The 18,727-nt window shown below is 37.2% G+C and overlaps 1 protein-coding gene across 1 annotated transcript; it reads right to left on the bottom strand.

Annotated features, from left to right (window-relative positions):
* Window positions 1-9,410: 9,410 nt before the first annotated feature.
* LOC115522834 (serine/Arginine-related protein 53-like) lies at window positions 9,411-18,516 on the bottom strand (the record flags this gene model as incomplete). Its single annotated transcript, XM_030328436.1, has 3 exons — window positions 9,411-9,748; window positions 10,426-10,578; window positions 18,283-18,516. Coding segments are annotated over 3 exons (480 nt in total), but the record flags the coding sequence as incomplete, so codon positions are not given.
* Between the last annotated feature and the right edge of the window lie 211 nt (window positions 18,517-18,727).

Raw genomic sequence — 18,727 nt, 5'->3', positions numbered from 1 at the left:
TTCATTTTAGCCATTCTGACTGGTGTGAGGTGGTATCTCGTTGTGGTTTTGATTTGTATTTCCCTGATGATGAGTGATGTTCAGCATTTTTTCATGTGTCGGTTGGCCATCTGGATGTCTTCTTTGGAAAAGTGTCTATTCATGTCTTCCGCCCATTTCTTAAATGGGTTATTTGTTTTTTGGGTGCTGAGATTGATAAATTCTTTATAGATTTTTGGATATCATTTGCAAATATCTTCTCACGTTCTGTAGGCTGCCTTTTAGTTTTGTTAATTGTTTCCTTCGCTGTGCAGAAGCTTTTTATCTTGATGAGGTCCCAATGGTTCATGTTTGCTTTTGTTTTCCTTGCCTTTGGCGACCTGTCTAGTAAGAAGTTGCTCCAGCTGAAGGCAAAGAGGTTATTGCCTGTATTCTTCTCTAGGATTTTGATATTTTCCTGTCTCACATTTAGGCCTTTCATCCATTTTGAATTTATTTTTGTGTATGGTGTAAGAAAGTGGTCCAGTTTCATTCTTTTGCATGTCGCCATCCAGTTTTCCCAACACCATTTGTTGAAGAGACTTTTTTTTCACTGGATATTCTTTCCTGCTTTGTCGAAGATTAGTTGACTCTACGGTTGTGGGCCAAGTCTCTTTTAACTTTAACTTCTTGGTCTTTTTTTTTTTTTTTTTTTAATTTTTTTTTTTCAACGTTTATTTATTTTTGGGACAGAGAGAGACAGAGCATGAACGGGGGAGGGGCAGAGAGAGAGGGAGACACAGAATCGGAAACAGGCTCCAGGCTCTGAGCCATCAGCCCAGAGCCCGACGCGGGGCTCGAACTCACGGACCGCGAGATCGTGACCTGGCTGAAGTCGGACACTCAACCGACTGCGCCACCCAGGCGCCCCAAACTTCTTGGTCTTTTTAAAAGGGAGAGCGTATATCCTTTATGCTGCCTGGAATGTGGGCATGTGGAATGTGAGAATGTTGGATACAGCTTCAGCCATGTTTGAAGCATGTGGTGGAAGCCATCTACTGAAGACGGTGGAACAAGAGCCCAAGTCCCTGACATATGAGTCCATCACAGCTGCCTTTAAATGTCCTTTACTTGAGAGAGAAACATTTTTCTTATTTGAGCCGGTTTGTTGTTGCTATTGCTGTTATGCTATTGTTATGAAACTGATATACTTAATTAGTCCTAATTGATACACTGCCCTTGAAGATAACTTTATCAGCTTTGGTCCCAGCAGGAAACAGATGACATACTAAAAAGAGTTTAATGAAGGTATTAAATACAGGGATGTGGGATGTGGGCAGGGTTAAGGGCCCCAATCAGGCAGTAGTAGCTACAGGAAACTGTTTCAGCCCCTGGGTCTGAAGGGATGAGAGGAAGGAGCTGTTAGTGTAACACAGTGAGAGATGCACCTTTGGGAAAGGGGCTAGCCTACAAGAGCTGTGGCCTTAGGAAACCAGCCACAACTGAAACATGGCCCAGCAAAGGTATAGATTTTCTCTCCTCCTTCTTCTGAAGTCCTGCTGGTGCTTCCTATTGGCTGAACCCAACCAGAAGCTGGAGGGCAAGGGAAACTGGGTGATGCAGTCTGTAAAGTTCAGCCTCCTGGGACACTGTGAAGAATTATTTTGAAGAGAATATGGAAGGAACTAGCTACATAAAATGTATTCTGATTATAAAATTATTTTTAGTTCTTAAATTATTTGAAGAGAGTGATACAATCTTAATTTGCATAAAATCATCTAATTTGTTTACTTACTGCTGCTGTTTTAGTTGAAATGCAAAATGTGCATATTCTGTGACAGCAATTTCACTTTTAGGAAATCTATGCAGCCATTAAAAAAGAATGAGGCACATCGGGACGACTGGGTGGCTCAGTCGGTTAAGCATCTGACTACGGCTCAGGTCATGATCTCTTGGTCTGTGAGTTCGAGCCCCACGTCGGGCACTGTGCTGACAGCTCGGAGCCTGGAGCCTGTTTTGGATTCTGTGTCTCCCTCTCTCTCTGCCCCTCCCCTGTTCATGGTCTGTCTTTCTCTGTCTCTCAATAATAAATAAACGTTAAAAAAATTCAAAAAAAAAAGAATGAGGCATGTAGATGTATTGCTTCAAAAAAGTTATTGATGGCATATCAGGGAAAAAAGTTCATTACAGACCAATCTGTTTTCATGGTCTGAAAAGAGAGCCCATGCACCAATATCTCCACAGAGATATATATTTTTAAACATAGGGCAAGGTTGGGAAGGACTGTTAACAATGGTCACTTTGCAGGGAAAGACAAGGCAGCGGCATAACAGGAGGGGCAGACATTTCTTTACATTAAAAAACTGGTTGCATACGGATGGCTTGACTTTCCTTTTGTGTTTTTAAAAATTTTTTTAATGAAAAAAACTCAAAAATCACAAAAATGTTGAACATATCACTTAAGAAAAATGTTAATTCTTTTTATTTACTTATTTATCTTGAGAGAGAGAATGTGAGCAGGGGAGGGGCAGAGAGAGGGAGAGAGAGAATCCCAAGCAGGCTCCACACTGTCAGCACAGAGCCTGAGGTGGGGCTCGAACTCACAAACTGTGAGATCATGACCTGAGCTGAAATCAAGAGTTGGATGCTTAACTGACTGAGCCATCCAGGTGCCCTGTAAAAGGTTAATTCTTGATATAACTTTCACTATCTATATTCTTTTGTCAAGCTGTTGCTTGTATTTATGCAAGGCTAGCAAATGACCAGATTTAATAAATTGTATGAGACCATTTGCTAGCAGGGTATATTAAATTATATAATTTATAGAAAACATATACATGAAACTTGAGAAAATTTTTAAGTACTTAGAAACAGAATTAGTTTAGTAAAATAGTGGCCATTCATTTAATGTACACATTCCACATTTGAACTAGAATCCAATATTCAAATCCCCCAATAACATTTAAATATTATATCATTTTTTTTGACTCCCAAAGTAAAAATACATTTTAATATCATGCTGTCTTTGCTGGTAAGAGGACAGACCTTTTTTCCAGAGATTGTGAGAATTTTAAGGTAGCTTCTCAAAAAAAAAATAAAAAGAGATAAAAACATATTTTTATAACTCTTTTAAAGCTAAGCTGTAAATGCCTTTCGAAGGGATTTATAAATTAATTGAATAACGTCTCTTTGGAATTACATTGCACAGGTATTATCGCAAGATGAAAATGCTTTGAAATTGGAATTTCAAGTGAAGGACAACAAATAAAAATGGAGTCTCTGGTATTTTCTAGGCTGTGGTGAATGCTAACACATTTATTCTTATTAATTATAAAGAAGGGAAGTTAAAAGTCTCTGAGCATCTTTTCTGAAAGTAGCCCACATGACCTTAAAACATAAGCTTGGTTGTAAGGAGAACAGTGTGAATGTGAATAGGGTTTCCCCTTGAATTGTTTTTGTGGAATAGCTATTAAGTAACACAGGACAGGCTGATTATGCTCTATGGTAGGTATACAAATTTTACTTTTAATTTTTTAATGTTTATTTATTTTTGAGGGGGGGGGGAGGGGCAGAGAGGGAGACACAGAACCTGAAGCAGGCTCCAGGCTGAGCTGTCAGCACAGAGCCCAACGTGGGGCTCAAACTCACGAACCCTGAGATCATGACCTGACCTGAAGTCGGATGCTTAACTGACTGAGCCACCAGGCGTCCCTACAATTTCTTTTTAATGAAATAAACATGGACAAAAGCATATTTATGGGAGATCATCATTTTAGATGCCTCTCCATTTTCACCTCACACACTGAGATTCCAGGTGATTCATATACACAGCATTTTGAGCAGAGTCATGCAGTGGAAGTGTGCTGGGCCCATATACACAGCATTTTGAAAAAGGTATTTTTCAAACTATGAATAAATTAGTTGCCATAGGAGTTATCTTCTCCAGGTCAGTTAGACTTACTACAGCAGAAAGAGAAAAGAGAAAAGCTACAGTGCTGCTAAATAAACAATCCAGTGACAGAATTTGTTTAAAAAAATCTACCTAATCTTTAACAATAGTCATTCAGTCATTGTGCTGGCACTTGGAAAACATTTATTTATTTCTCAATTATTTAAAATTTCAATTTCATTTTTCATTTTATGTCACAATTTTTGTGGAATAAGCACAGGCAGATAGACTGTAGTTATGGAGTTTATGGAAGACAAGGGATTTTAGCAGTTAATTTTTAAAAAAGACCAAGAAGGGAGCCTGCACTCTACTATGTCTTTTACACTGTGGGATTTAAGCCCAAGTACCATGCTGCAAGATGCTAAGAGAGGGTTAGGGTCAGTTCAGTTCATCATTCTGTCTGAGAGCTGTAGCAGGATCATTTTGCCATTCCTTCTCAAGATCTAAAAATAAAACGGTACATTGTTGAGTTTACGGTGTGTATTACTATATTGGTAGCCTTTATTTCTTGAACACTGGCCTTGCAAGGACAGCAATCAGAGGAGCCAGTGGGTGGACCCTGAATGACCACATCCACATCATTTGCAGTATCATTTAAGCGATAAAAAAATTAGACCAGAAAGTCTGGTGTAGGGTAGAACTAGTAAGATCCTTGCTTAAACTCTGCTCCATTTGTCAGAGTCCCAAATGCAACAGAAAGCACTTTCTACTTACTGATGACATTTTATTTTAGAAATTTTTTTACTGTGGTATAATAAACGTAACAATTACCGTCTTAACCATTTTTACTTTTTTTAAAAAATTTTTTTCTTTTTTTTTAATGTTTATTCATTTGTGAGAGAGAGAGAGAGAGAGAGAGAGAACAGGGGAGGAGCAGAGAGAGAGGGAGACAGAATCAGAGGCAGGCTGCAGGCTCTGAGCTGTCAGCACAGGGCCCGACGCGGGGCTCGAACTCATGGAATGTGAGATCATGACCTGAGCTGAAGTCGGACGCTCAACCGACTGAGCCACCAAGGCGCCCCCATCTTAACCATTTTTAAATGTACAGTTCAGTGGTACTAATACATTCACATTACTGTGAAACTATCACTACCATCCATCCCCATAATTCTTTTCCTCTTTTTAATTTTTTAAGATTTTTTTTAAAAAAAGTAATCCTTCCACCCAACGTGGGACTCAAACTTACAACCGGAGATGAAGAGTTGCATGCTGTACTGACTGAGCCAGTCAGGCACCCCTCTTTTCACCTTGTGAAACTGAAATTCTTTACCCATTAAATAATAGCTCATTTCCCCCTCCCTCAGCCTGGGCAACTACCATTATGCCTTCTGTCTTTATGATCTTAACTACTCTGAGTATCTCATAAAAGTGGAACCATACAGTGTTTGTCTTTTTGTGATTGGGTTATTTTACTTAACATAATGTCCTCAAGGGTCATCCATGTTGTAGCATATTGTGGAATTTCCTTCCTCCTTTTAAGTTAGTTACCATATAGTGTTATATTATTTTCAAGCATACAATATACTGATTCAACAGTTCTATACATTTCAGTGCTCATCACAACAAGGGCACTCCTTAGTCCCCATCACCTATTTCACCCATCTGGTAACCATCAGCTTGTTCTCTGTAATTAAGAGTCTATTTCCTGGTTTGTCTCTTTTTTTCCCCCTTTGCCCATTGTTTTTTTTTTTTCCCTTTTTTAAGCTTATTTATTCATTTTGTGTGTGAGAGAGAAATAGAGAGCACGGTGTGAGTGAGGGAGGGGCAGAGAGAGGGAGAATCCCAAGTAGACTCAGGGCTGTCAGTACAGAACTCGATGTGGGGTTCTAACTCATGAACCATGAGATCATGACCTGAGCTGAAATCAAGAGTTGGGCTGCCACCCAGATGCCTCTCCATTGTTTTGTTTCTTAAATCCCACGTATGAGTGAGATCATATGGTATTTGTCTTTCTCTGACTTATTTCACTCAGAATTTCCTTCCTCTTTAAGGCCAAATAACATTCCATTGTATATATAGGCCACATTTTACTTATCCATTCATCTATCCATGGACATTTGGGTTTCTTTCATGTTTTAGCTATTGTGAATAATGCCATTATGAACATGGGTGTGCAAGCATCTCTTTGAGACCCTACTTTCAATTCTTTTGGTATAGAACTTTTTTTGATTAATTGTACTGGCTCCAAATAGCTGGAGTCATTTAATGTTTGTTTATTTTTGAGAGAGCGGGCGAGCGAGCAGGGGAGGGACCAAGAGAGAAGGAGACACAGAATCCAAAGCAGTCTCCAGGCTCAGAGCTGTCAACACAGGGCCTGACACGGGGCTTGAACTCATGAACGGTGAGATCATGACCTGAGCCGAAGTTGGATACTTAACCAACTGAGCCACCCAGGTGCCTCAATAGCCTGATTCATTTAAATAGCCAGACTATTAAATACACTGCTCATTCAACATGGACAAATCTATTCTTCCTTCATTGGAAAGTATTTATTGAAAGACTTCTTTGTGTCAGGAATGGGCTAGATGCTGGGATCCAATGATAGTAAAAATAACTTGGAAATATAGATGATAGAGCATTTTCTTTGATTTAGAAAAAAACCCCCATGAATTAAATATATTGATCAACATCTATCCCTATGATAAAAGGTGAAGATGATTAGAGAATTCACAAAGTGTTCTTTCTTACCTCCATTTTTACTCCTGTTCTGCTGTAAAGACTCAAATATTTTCTTTTTTAAGTTTATTCATTTATTTTTGAGAGAGAGAGAGAGAGAGAGAGAGAGAGAGAGAGAGAAACCCAAGCAGGCCCTGTGCTGTCAGAGCAGAGCCCAGCATGGGGCTCAATCTCGTGATGGTGAGAGCATGACATGAGCTGAAACCAAGAGGCAGTTGCTTAACTGAGTCACCCAGGCACCCCTCAAATATTTTCTTGAGAGGCAGGGCCACTTGGGTCTTTCGTGAGAGAGATTCTTCCCTGCATTAGCACTGTGATGGTTCCCAGCCTTCTAGATCAACTATTAGGAAGATGGAGGGGGGTGGCTGTGAGTTCTTGTGGCTCCAGGAGCTATCTTGTTTTTCAAGTCTTTGTCAGTTGGGATTTCTTCCATTAAGTCTTCTTTAATTTTCTAACTTGGAGTAATTTCTCTTTCGACTACAACCATGCCCTCTCCTCTGCCACTAAGTAGTCTATTAGTTATATCATATTACATGTCTGGGCTTCATAACTAAGCCTTGAGGAGGCAGGATCCCCACTAGATTCACGTGTGTATACCCAACTGCACGCACTGTGCCCAGCGCAAACTAGGTATTCAAAAAAAGATTAATGAATAAGTGGGTAAATTTGACTGAAGAAGACCTGAGGTCCCTCCAGTAAGTAGATGGCACGTCGTTAACTGCAGAGCAAGTAGGATTTCCTGTGTTCTTGGCAGGGAGGGAGGGGATGGAATCCATTGGCTGTGGCATTTCAAGGGCATACATGTGGAGTACATGGATGTTGAGGTGTAGCTTTTGCACCATAACATGCAACTATTTGTTCCATATTTCATGAAGATGGCTACCATGCCAAAGTGTTATTTTGACAAAATAGTATACTTTTTCTATAAAGGGCATTCTTTTATGTTATTTTACTGAAAACCCAAAGAAAGCAGGTCCACTATTAGCATCCTCATTTTAATGTGAGGATGCTGAAGTGAAGCAGGTGAGTGACTTAGTGTTCTTATTCCATTTTCCCTGAGGATGCAGTCAGAAATGAAAAACCAACTTATATTACTAGCACTCATCATTTTGTATGAAATTAACGCTTCAAGAAACACTGAGGTCTCATGTTAAGTCCAAATTGTTATCATTAGTCAAGTGACATGAAAGGGATTATTCTGTTTTATAGACTCATTATATTAGGATATTAAAGAAAGCCAGGATGCATCACCTAGCTTGAGTATGGTGATATATTTGATAGTAGTCTCTGAGGTCTTTCTCATTAAATTTGATTTGGCTTGTGTGGTAATATTGTAGGCTTCAACAGGAATGTAAGTAAATGAAGTTAATAATATATTAAAATGAATCATACTGGCAATCAGGAAAGAGGGGAATAGTCATTGAATTTCTGCAGGGACTAAAGTTTAGTTAATTAAAAAAAAACTTGATTCTTTATCTCTGTATTTAGCTTTAAAATACAAATCAATTGTAATTTAAACTTCTGTATTTGGGCTACTTGCCACAAAGGTACACTGGTGTTAAACACAATTAAAGTATATAATAATATTTTCACTATATTATAGGTAAGGAACATTAGGCATACTGAGAAAAAAATGCCTAGTCCAGGCTCTCTGGAGAATAACTAGTGGCCCAAATGACAACCCAGAGTCTTGCCTAGACCACTAAGGTATACTTTCCAAAAGGGTGTACTTTTACTGTTTACAAGTTATGCAAAGAATGAAATACAAAATATTTCAAAAATTGTAAGCTCTTTTTTAGTCACTAAAAACGTGCCTATCTATATTAAAAACCACACAAACCTTAGTTTATGCTGGGCACTTTTACTGAGAACTAAAAAAAAAAAAAACAACCCCAGGCATCTATTTTAGAATGTGAACCATTCTTGTATGAAAACAAGTATTTTGTCATCAGTCTATTTTCCAGACCTTTTGCACCTGGAATCTTAATATTTAAAAAAAAATTTTAACAGGAATTAGAATTGTAGTAGTCTCAGAAATATAACAAAGATGGCTTTAAACTGTCCTAAATATTGGTAATCTTCTCCCAAACACTTTGCGTGTGTATCTTGTATTCTGAGGTATAGCCTCCAGAAAGACTAAATTAGAGTGAGACCAGACAACAGAACAAAATAGAAAGGAAATATTCATGGCAGTTGTTGAAAACTAGTTTTGTAAGGCAAGTACTAGAGAATCTTATCTCTGGTATGTTTAGCACGGACTGCATAGTTGATTTTCATTCAGCTACTAGAGAAAGGTATTCTACAATGACAGACAGCCTTATCAAAGTTACAATTCGCTGGCTTCCTCTGCAGGGAACAGCAGTTGGTTAAGTAAGGCCGAAATGAGAGCTCTTTTTCAGTTTCCTCAGAAATGATTTCCCCATCTTGGGTATTTGGTCAACTGAGGAGGTCTAGCATGAACATATGATTTCTAGAAGAATGAGCTGGGATCCGCTAACATGTTTAAAAAGGAATACTTCATAAATGCTGATCTCTAAGCAAAAATCATTATTTGTCAAGAATTTTAAAAAAATGTTTTTCTTTTAAGATTAAAATGCTCATTCTGCTTAGATTGGTTAGAGTGCTTTTTATTCTGCCTAAATTTTTATAATAAGGTGAAATAAAAGATTCAAAAATGGTTTCATAATACAAGGAAGATGAAATCTCATATGTATAGGATATAGTTTGATTCTTACATATGCTAAATTGTGTTCTTACATGACGACTGGTATCTTCCAAATTGTACTCAGAAACACTACTATGTACCATTTATTTTTATTATCACTGATATTTTTAAGATTAGCTTTATTAACAGTATGACATTTTCATGCATTGTTAAATTTCACACTAGTTTTAATATTCACAATGTTTAAGTTCAAATCAACAAATATTCAACCCTATGTGAGAAAAAAATGAAATGGTATTACCTTTTAATATAATCAGCTAACTGCTTTTTAAGAGTAAAACGTTAATACTGGGATTTTAAAACCTAAATTTCCAATGTTACTGTCAATTCAACCATATGTATTTCACTTAGGCCACAGGACTGCCCATTAGCCTTTCTTGTCGGAGAGCAATTAATCTCTTGAACCACTTTTCCTCAGCATCAGCTTTCTCAATAAATAGCTAAAAAAGGAAAAGAAAAAGGAAAAATGTTATAGTTTGCCAATAACTTGGATTTGACCTTACATAACATGAATCATAGAAAACATCTTTATAGAATACATCTTTTAGCGCAAGTTTTGGCTACTTCTCAATTTAACAATTGCCTTCTCAATTGAAGATATTCTATCTGGAGTTAATGTTCAGAAAGTCTTGGAGTAAAAGGACTAATATCAGCATCATGTGTTAACAATTTTACACCTTATTTTGTGAAGTGTATTTCCTATACCCTTTATCAGAGACACGGTGGAATGATACCACTTCAGAGAAGACAGAAAAATATGTGTGTGTCAGTGACATGTTCACAGTCAATGAACCAACTGGAGCTGAACCAGAATTAGATCTTTTAGTGCCAGATTAAAAAGAAAACAAAAATCTTTTTTTTTTTTTTTTTTTTTTTTTTTTTTTTTGTTAAGCATAGAAAGAATACTTCTAAAAGTCAGACAACATGATTTGGACCACACCAGATTCAATGTCACTGCTCTAAGGGATGGGGGTTAGCTGTTTATTTGTAACGAATAGGAACATATGAATCCTTTTCTTCCAATGGTCTTCTTGTCATCAGCAAAAAAGGACAACAGTTTGAATTAATTTCAGTCAACTAGACTTCAACTGACATTCTTACGATTTAAGGCTCTTACATTTGGATGGGCCAGAGAATTGTCATCTTGGTACTTGATGGTAGTGGGGATGCTGCTAGGGTCTATTTCTTTTTCAGTACTGGGTGGACCAGCAACTACTGATGCTGGTCCTGATGCTGCAGTTGTGTGCTTCACGTCACCAGGTTCCACCGACTGAAACATAAAGTATGTTATTAATTAGATCACAACACACAATTAAAATTTTGCTTTAATAATATCTCAGATTTTGAATTGTATTGTTCGTTTAGTCTCCTTTGAGATAAAGCACGAAAAGACCCTAGGTTATTGAATAAGAAACAATTAGTCATAAAGTAAGCAGATACAAAAACACTGAGAGAATGTTTATCATTTTTTATGGTCAGCATACTTTTCTTAAGAAATTGGTACTTTGAGTCCATACTATGGAAAAATATATTTCATAAAACTAAATGCTATTAGTTAAAACAAGCTTGTGACAAATCTCCAGCATTTAGTTGGCCTCTTCAGATATAAAAAGGAAATTCAAAGGTTATTTTGTTTTTGCTTTTTAAATAACAGCCTCAGTGAGATATATTTCACATATCACTATTCATATAGCTCTTAGCATATCCACAGGGTTTTGTAACCAACACCACAAGCAACTTCAGAATATTTTCATCATTCTCCCAAAAAACCACATACCCATTAGCAGTCACTGCTCCCCACTTCTCCCAGCCTTCCCATCCCTATGCAAACACTAATCTACTTTCTGTCACTATGGATTTGCCTATTCTGGATACCTCATATAAAAGAAGTCACAAAATATGTGGTTTTGTTTTCTGTGACCAGCTTCTTTCATTTATTATTATTTTTTAAATTTATTTTTGAGAGAGAGGGAGAGAGAGAGCGAGAGAGCAAGCACAAGCAGGGGAGGAGGCAGAGAGAAAGAGGGAGACACAGAATCTGAAGCAGGCTCCAAGCTCTAAGCACAGAGTCTGATGCGGGGCTTGAACTCACAAACCATGAGATTATGACCCGAGCCAAAGTCTGACGTTTAACCGACTGAGCCACCCAGACACCCCAGCTTCTTTTACTCAGCATGTTTTCAAGATTCATCCGTGTAAGGTTCAGTATATGTCAGGACGTCATTCCTTTTTATTGCTGAATGATATTCCATTATGGAATATTAGGTGCCAGGCATTGTGCTCAATGCTGGGCACGTGAAGACTAATAAATCGTTGCTGCTGCCTAGAAGGAGCCAGCAGTGTTATGCTTTCTCAGGTTAATTCCAGCACACCCCTCCCTGAGAAAGAAGGACAGGGAAGTGGCTGATTAGCAGCAAGTCTGCAGGGATAACATGAAATAGACTAGATGAGAAGTTGGAATTGAAGTTAAAGTACTGGTTCCATATGTGTAGTTTTAGAACTTCCATTTTCTTTATTTTAGCTACTACTGAACATCCACTTTTCTAAAAAAAATTTTTTTTAACATTTATTTATTTTTGAGACACAGAGAGACAGAGCATGAACGGGGGAGGGTCAGAGAGAGAGGGAGACACAGAATCCGAAACAGGCTCCAGGCTCTGAGCTGTCAGCACAGAGCCCGACGCGGGGATTGAACTCACGGACCGCGAGATCATGACCTGAGCTGAAGTCGGACGCTTAACCGACTGAGCCACCCAGGCGCCCCTGAACATCCACTTTTTTAAATGAAGGGTAAAACAAACGTCACCAGGAAAGACATCTAGAAAATGAAATCTACATGGATTAGTTAATCCTTTCTTAGGATGATTTATCTTAGAACTGGTTATCCATCTATTTAGTACTTATTGAGTGCTAATAATTGTTAAGCACTGGGTACCAAGGGACAGTAAAATAGATATGGTCCCTGCCCCAACTAGAGATTATATTTTGTGAATGGGACCGGCCAACAGATTACTAACAAATCAAAATAAAAATCAATACATAATCACAAATTTTAACAAGGGACATAGAGATACTTAGACAAATAACTGTTAAATTTGACTTGGAAGTTGTCTTCTTATACTATGAGGCCAATATTCCACCCCCCCCCCACCCAGGTGTCAAACATTTCTACGTCTCCAACATACCAGGCCTATGAGGCCTTGTGGTATTATACTCACCCTTTATAAAACTGAGGACATATAACAGTAAAGCCCAACATTCTGTATAGGGCAAAGTGGGAAGAATGCTAATCCAATGAGGTCCAGATATCATTTTTTGGTAGTCTATGCTGCCATGCAGAGAATAGAAGAGCATGCAATTCTGTATATCTTAGTCATGCTTCTATTTAGCCAGGAGGCTGGCAGTGTTGAACTGCCTTGAAAATAGTGAAGTGCTGTTACTTTAGTTGTCAAAGATGTGGATTGCACATATTCAGGTGGCAGAGATAACATCCTATTTATAAAAGTGAAATAATTTCTCATTCTGTATTTACCTATAGAACATTAAGGTTTTCTTTTGAGAAGTGCTTATACACATTTAAGGTACAGTTTTCAGAGGTTAGGATGAGAGCATGGAAGTTATTATTATTTAATAATTAGTAATTAAAAATGTATGACAAGGATCATTAATTGCTTCTTTATTTGAGGAAAACTGAGAAAAATGCGACTTAAAAAAAATCCACAACACGGTCACTATCAATATCCGGCTTTGAGTAGCACTGCCACCTGGTGGTTCAGCTTGGAAAACTTGGCTTAAAATGCACCTCAAGTAAAAGAATAAATGACCCAGCTGCTTAGGGTTATTCACCCTCTTTCTGAACATAGGTGAATATCTGTTAGCTACAAAAATTTTAGGGTTGAATAACTGGCAATAGGCTTATTTGGGACACAAACTGCATCTTGGTTCCAGAAGTTGATCATATAGTGGGAGCTATCAGATTATCTACTCACACAAGAGATACATGATTGCAGAGAGTTAAACTAGTTAAATCGATATGTGTTGACGGAGACACAATGTCTAGCATGTTATTGTAATAGCCACTTTTATAGTAACAGCTCCCTAGATTAATCAGTACAATTAACACAGCTAAGAGACTCTATCAACTGAAGGGGGTTTTAGTATAGAGAAACCTTTTTTTTCAGACATACAAACTTTATACCAATATGTGTAGAACTGTCCAGGAGAGAAAGATGTTGAAACTTGGGTCATGAGTAATTTAGTCCTCAGGAGAGTTAGTCTTTGCTATGCATCAGGGATAGCCCGTATCTCCCCATGATTTGGATAAAATAGTCCTCCTGATAATTTACCTCCCTTTGCTAAGTAATCTCCTGATAAATAATTCAGCTTCTTGGGCATCCTGCATCCCTACCTTATATTGCAGACACAGATATTTTAGAAACTGGAAAGGGATATCATTTTCTAAACTAATAAATTGGCTCTCTGTTTTATATTACAGTTGAGTGTAAATTTATTCATTGTTGGCCCATCAATTCTTTTCTGATCATTTTGAAATGCAGTGACTAATAAAAATCTGGTGTTGGATACAGTCTAATACTTTAGACTGTACATTCATCAAGGTAAATGCCATCTTGTTTTTTTAGCATATGTTCCAGTTAGTGAATGCACGCTTTCTTTATACTTCAATAGAGAAAATGCACTGAATTCATAATTATGAGAGACACTGGATTAGTAAAAACAAACACAGGCTCTGGAGCTGAATAAATATTGTTTGGATGCTCCTTCTTGTCATTTATTAGCACTTTGACTGTGGGTTATAAAGTTTGCTGAGCCTCAGCTTACTCAGCTGTAAATAAAGGTTACTGGTATATTAGACAAATCGCATATGGTAAATGTCTAGCATTAAAGATAGCCATTATTATTTTAGTTACTTTAAATTATTTAAATATAAAAAACAAAGTGGGGCTACAATACACCATTGTTTTCCATCATTTTCTTATTAGTGCTTTAATGTTTCCCAATGCTGTGCTGAAACAAATTGGCCCAAAGCTGATGTGTGTATACTAAACCAGTAAGTTTAGTAAACTGTAAAGCTGCGAAGTAATTTTTTAACCAGTTGCTTAGTAATACAATAGGTCACCAAGCCTCAAATGAGAATTTTAGGATCTATAGACCATAAAAAAAATTATGTAAAACAATCTGTGACTGAACCAAAATGAGAACCCTTGCATCTCCAATTTCTTTTGAGGAAGCCACAGACAAATGCAGCCCTCAGCATTCAGTAAGGGGAAGAGGTGGAAGCAGGAGCAGGGAGAAGAGCAGTAACACTTCCATTTCTGGAATGCTTCCTATGTGCCAGGCGCTTGGTTGTTTTATGGAAAGTATCTTGCTTATCCTTATAAAAACTTCTGGCAGGGGTATTAACTTTCTTTCAAGATCTTTTTTTTTAGTCAATTACACATCCAGCTCTTGATCTTGGCTCAGGTCCATGATCTCATGGTTTGTGGGATCGAGCCCCACATTGGGATCTGCGCTGACAGCATGGAGCCTGCTTGGGACTTTCTTTCTCCTTCACTCTCTGCCCCTCCCCCACACGTTCTCTATCTCTCAAAATAAATTTAAAATTAAAAAAAAAAAGATATGAGAGTCATGAGTTTATCATATGGTTTAAGGACACAGCCAGTAAATGGCAGAATCAGACCTGACCCTACATCTGTCTGACCTTATATTGCATGCTTTTGACCACTGCTTCCTAATTGCTAAACCTGAGAATTATTATAATTTGGTTTTAATTTTAGAGGAAAGAAAGAAAATATTTTAACTGAATATATTTTTAAGTGGCACAACTCACAGTGCTGGATCAATAATAATTTCTAGGCTGCTTTTGCTTCTCTGTCATACTTATCCAATCTAGAACTATTCAGTTCTAGGCTTTCCAGAATTGATTTTATTTCTTTGTGTGAATTACTGTTAAGGGCCACCTCTTCTAAAAGCCAGTTGGAACCATAGATGGATTTATTCCATACAAATTCATGAATGGTCCTTATGTTCCTTATGAGAGGCCTCTATTTCATCTGAATCCTCTCTAACAGTGGCATCTGAATTAGAAGTACAAGAAAAGCTGTATTAAAGGTGAGAGAAAATTCCAGCTCATCACTAAAAACTAAAGCAACAGAAATTAATTATTAAAATAATTAATAATGGTGGTCCCTTTGATCAGAGATGTAGGTGAAATTCCTTTCTATTGGTCCCATGGAAAGCCATTTAGCTATATAGGGTTTTGTTGGAGATTTAGGAAGAAGAGCTTTTCTCTTGGATTTAGCCAGTTATCTTAACATTAATAACCTTAAGATGTTAAGGGAAATAATCTTTTAAAACTTTTCTAGGGGAGGGGCGCCTGGGTGGCTCAGTTGGTTAAGTGTCTGACTTCGGCTCAGGTCATGACTTTGTGGTTCATGGGTTTGAGCCCCGTGTAGGGTTCTGTGCTGACAGCTCAGAGTCTGAAGCCTGCTTCAGATTCTGTGTCTCCTTCTCTGCCCCTCCCTTGCTCACACTCTGTCTTTCTCTGTCTCTCAAAAATAAATAAATGTAAAAAAAAAAAAAAAGTTTTAAAACTTTCTTAGCGGATACAGTGAGGTGAAAGCATTACAGATTCTGGAATTGAAATATACAGATATTAATACATTTATACCTTTCAAAAGACTTTAAAGGTAAAGCCAGATGTCTAAAGATTTTCTGTGTTTCTCAGCAAGAGGTCTGCCTTACTGGTGAGCATGGATACTTGGAGAAAATCAGGGGCATATTAAGAAATGTAATTGGGGTAAGATGTTTATACTTAAAAAAGACTGAGCAACTACAGAAGTTTTTAAGCACTATGCTTAGTTTACAGAATGTACTTAAATATCAAGTAATTTAGATGTTATAAAATGTTATTTAAAAATAAGCACTTATTGGATCAAGAACCATGTTAAGTATTTGATAATCATCATATTTACTCCTCAACAAATCCAACAGGTAGGTATTATTAGTTCTATTTTATGAATTTGGAAATTGAGGCCCAAAGAGGTTGAGAAGCTCACTGAAGATCATGGCAAGAAGTGTGGAAGTTAAGATTCAAACTTAGATCTCTTGGAGTTCAAAGCTCACCCTCTTTATACTACATCAGGTATACTTCTTCTTCTTTTTCTTCTTCTTTTTTTAATCTTTATTTTTTTGAGAGGCAGAGAGACAGAGTGCAAGTGGGGGAGGAACAAAGGGGGAGGGAGACACAGAATCTGAAGCAGGCTCCAGGCTCTGACCTGTCTGCACAGAGCCTGACGTGGGGCTCAAACTCATGAACCACAAGTTCATGACCTGAGCTGAAGTCTGATGCTCAACTGACTGAGCCACCCAGACGCCCTTATCAGGTATACTTCTGATCAATATCCTTGCTCATTGCTGATTTTGCTTGTTATTGGAAGAGCTACTAGTATCTTGGAGGAAAAAAATGGAAGTAAAAATGTTTATTATATTAATAATTAGTACCAAAGAGAAAAAGTTGTTTAGAGGAAAACTTGGTGTATTAACTAGAGAGGAATGAGTATTTCCACAGAAAGAAAATGCTAGGTTATCTTGAGTCCAGTCAGAGCTGGGAAGTCAGGATGAACTTCAGAAAGCAAATACTAGGAAACAAAATAAATTACAATTCTATAGGACATATGAATGACCTTTATATGTAAGATATTAGAGTAAGATAGTAAATAAAATGAGCAACTATATTTATGGATGTCCATTGTAGAGTTCCACCATTTTTTAGGAGTTATGGTGGCAAATTATAAAAAGTTCAAATAAAATTCAGGAAACAGCAAGGCAAGGACCACGGATTAACCAGGGCTGTCTACTGCTATGCACCAGGCCCCAGTGCTCAAGTCACTTCTCCAGGATGAATTATTTTAAAAAGTATACGGTAATTGAAAAGATGTCCATGTCACCAGCAACAGGGGAAATGCTAATAGAAAAACAAAAGGTCAATTCTACCTGACCACGTATCAGGTCAGTAAATGTAAAAATATCTGATAAGGATTTGGTGTTAACCAGGGTGTGAGAGGCAGACATCTTGCACTTGTGGGCAGAATCTGAATTGGTACAATGTTTTTGGAGGATGACTTTGGGAACATATATGAAGATAAACAATATTAACCTTAAGCAAATATCTCCAACTTGAAAAATTTATTTTACGAGGGTAATAATGGATATTTACAAATATGTATGTAATACTTTCAAGCTTACAACTACTTAAATATCTAATATCAAGGAAAAAATCAATGAATTATGGTAAATTCATCAGCAGGATACTGTATAGTCACTAATGTATTTACAGATGTAGAATATTTTTGAATAACATTCATGACTTTATTACATGTATGTTATTAAAGAATACATGTATTTCACAGTAGAATGCCTTTTCTGACTCAAGGAACAGATTCCTAAAGACAGCCTTGATACTAACTGAAAGAATACATGCAATATTCAACAGAAATAAAATGCCAATCAGAACTCCTTTTACTAGAGTTGAATAAGTGATACCCATCTGGGCAAAGGGTGTAGATATATGTTACTATTTGGGTAAAAATCTGATTGTTAAAGCTCTCCTCTAACTTTTGTCCAGAAATGTCAATTCAAAAGTAGATGCAGGCATTTGAAAAGAAAACTATACGTTCATAAAATGCATATTACTGCTTTAGAACTGTTGACATTTTACTTTGTCTTCTCAGTGAATTTTAAAATAAAAATGGCATCAGATATATTTTTACAAGTGAAACTTGAACTGATTCTCACTGATTCGTTCTCTCTCTCTCTCAATAACATGCTGACACTCGCTCACCCTACTTCATCTATCTGTTAGAAGAAGCACTTACATTTAAGTAAAATCCATTAATAAAGCACCTCCTCAGAGGGGATCTAAAGGCTTATTCATAATGTCTGGATGAAAACTTACCTTTTTGACTTCTTTACTTGATCTGAATGTCTGCTGAACAAAAGAATCACTTTCAATGGCTTCAATTTCTTTTACTCTTTTTACTTGTTCTACCAGGGTGGCTTGGTCTAAAAAAAGGGGGGGGGGTATAATGTCAGTGTGTTTTGTGTGTAAGCTTGTTAACAACACTATTCTAAGCAAGGTTCTTTCTTTCTGTGAAGTAATTTTATGACTTCTGGAATTTACCTGGATGAAAAGATGTTATAGTTAAGCTGTAACAAAAAACTATTTCCCCCCGGAGATCCACAAATATAATATTCTTACACACTAAGGCTCTCATCTAAAACCTAAAACATTGCTGAGAAGTCACTGCTATAATGATATAAGCTAATCTGGGCTAATCTAGTGGGAGGGCTTTGAAAATTAAAAAAATATTTTGGAAATACATACAAAAGGAATAACAGCA

Source organism: Lynx canadensis, chromosome C2 (genome assembly GCF_007474595.2).
Source record: "Lynx canadensis isolate LIC74 chromosome C2, mLynCan4.pri.v2, whole genome shotgun sequence".
Classification (NCBI taxonomy): domain Eukaryota; kingdom Metazoa; phylum Chordata; class Mammalia; order Carnivora; family Felidae; genus Lynx; species Lynx canadensis.
This window is presented reverse-complemented; position numbering and strand designations above follow the sequence as displayed.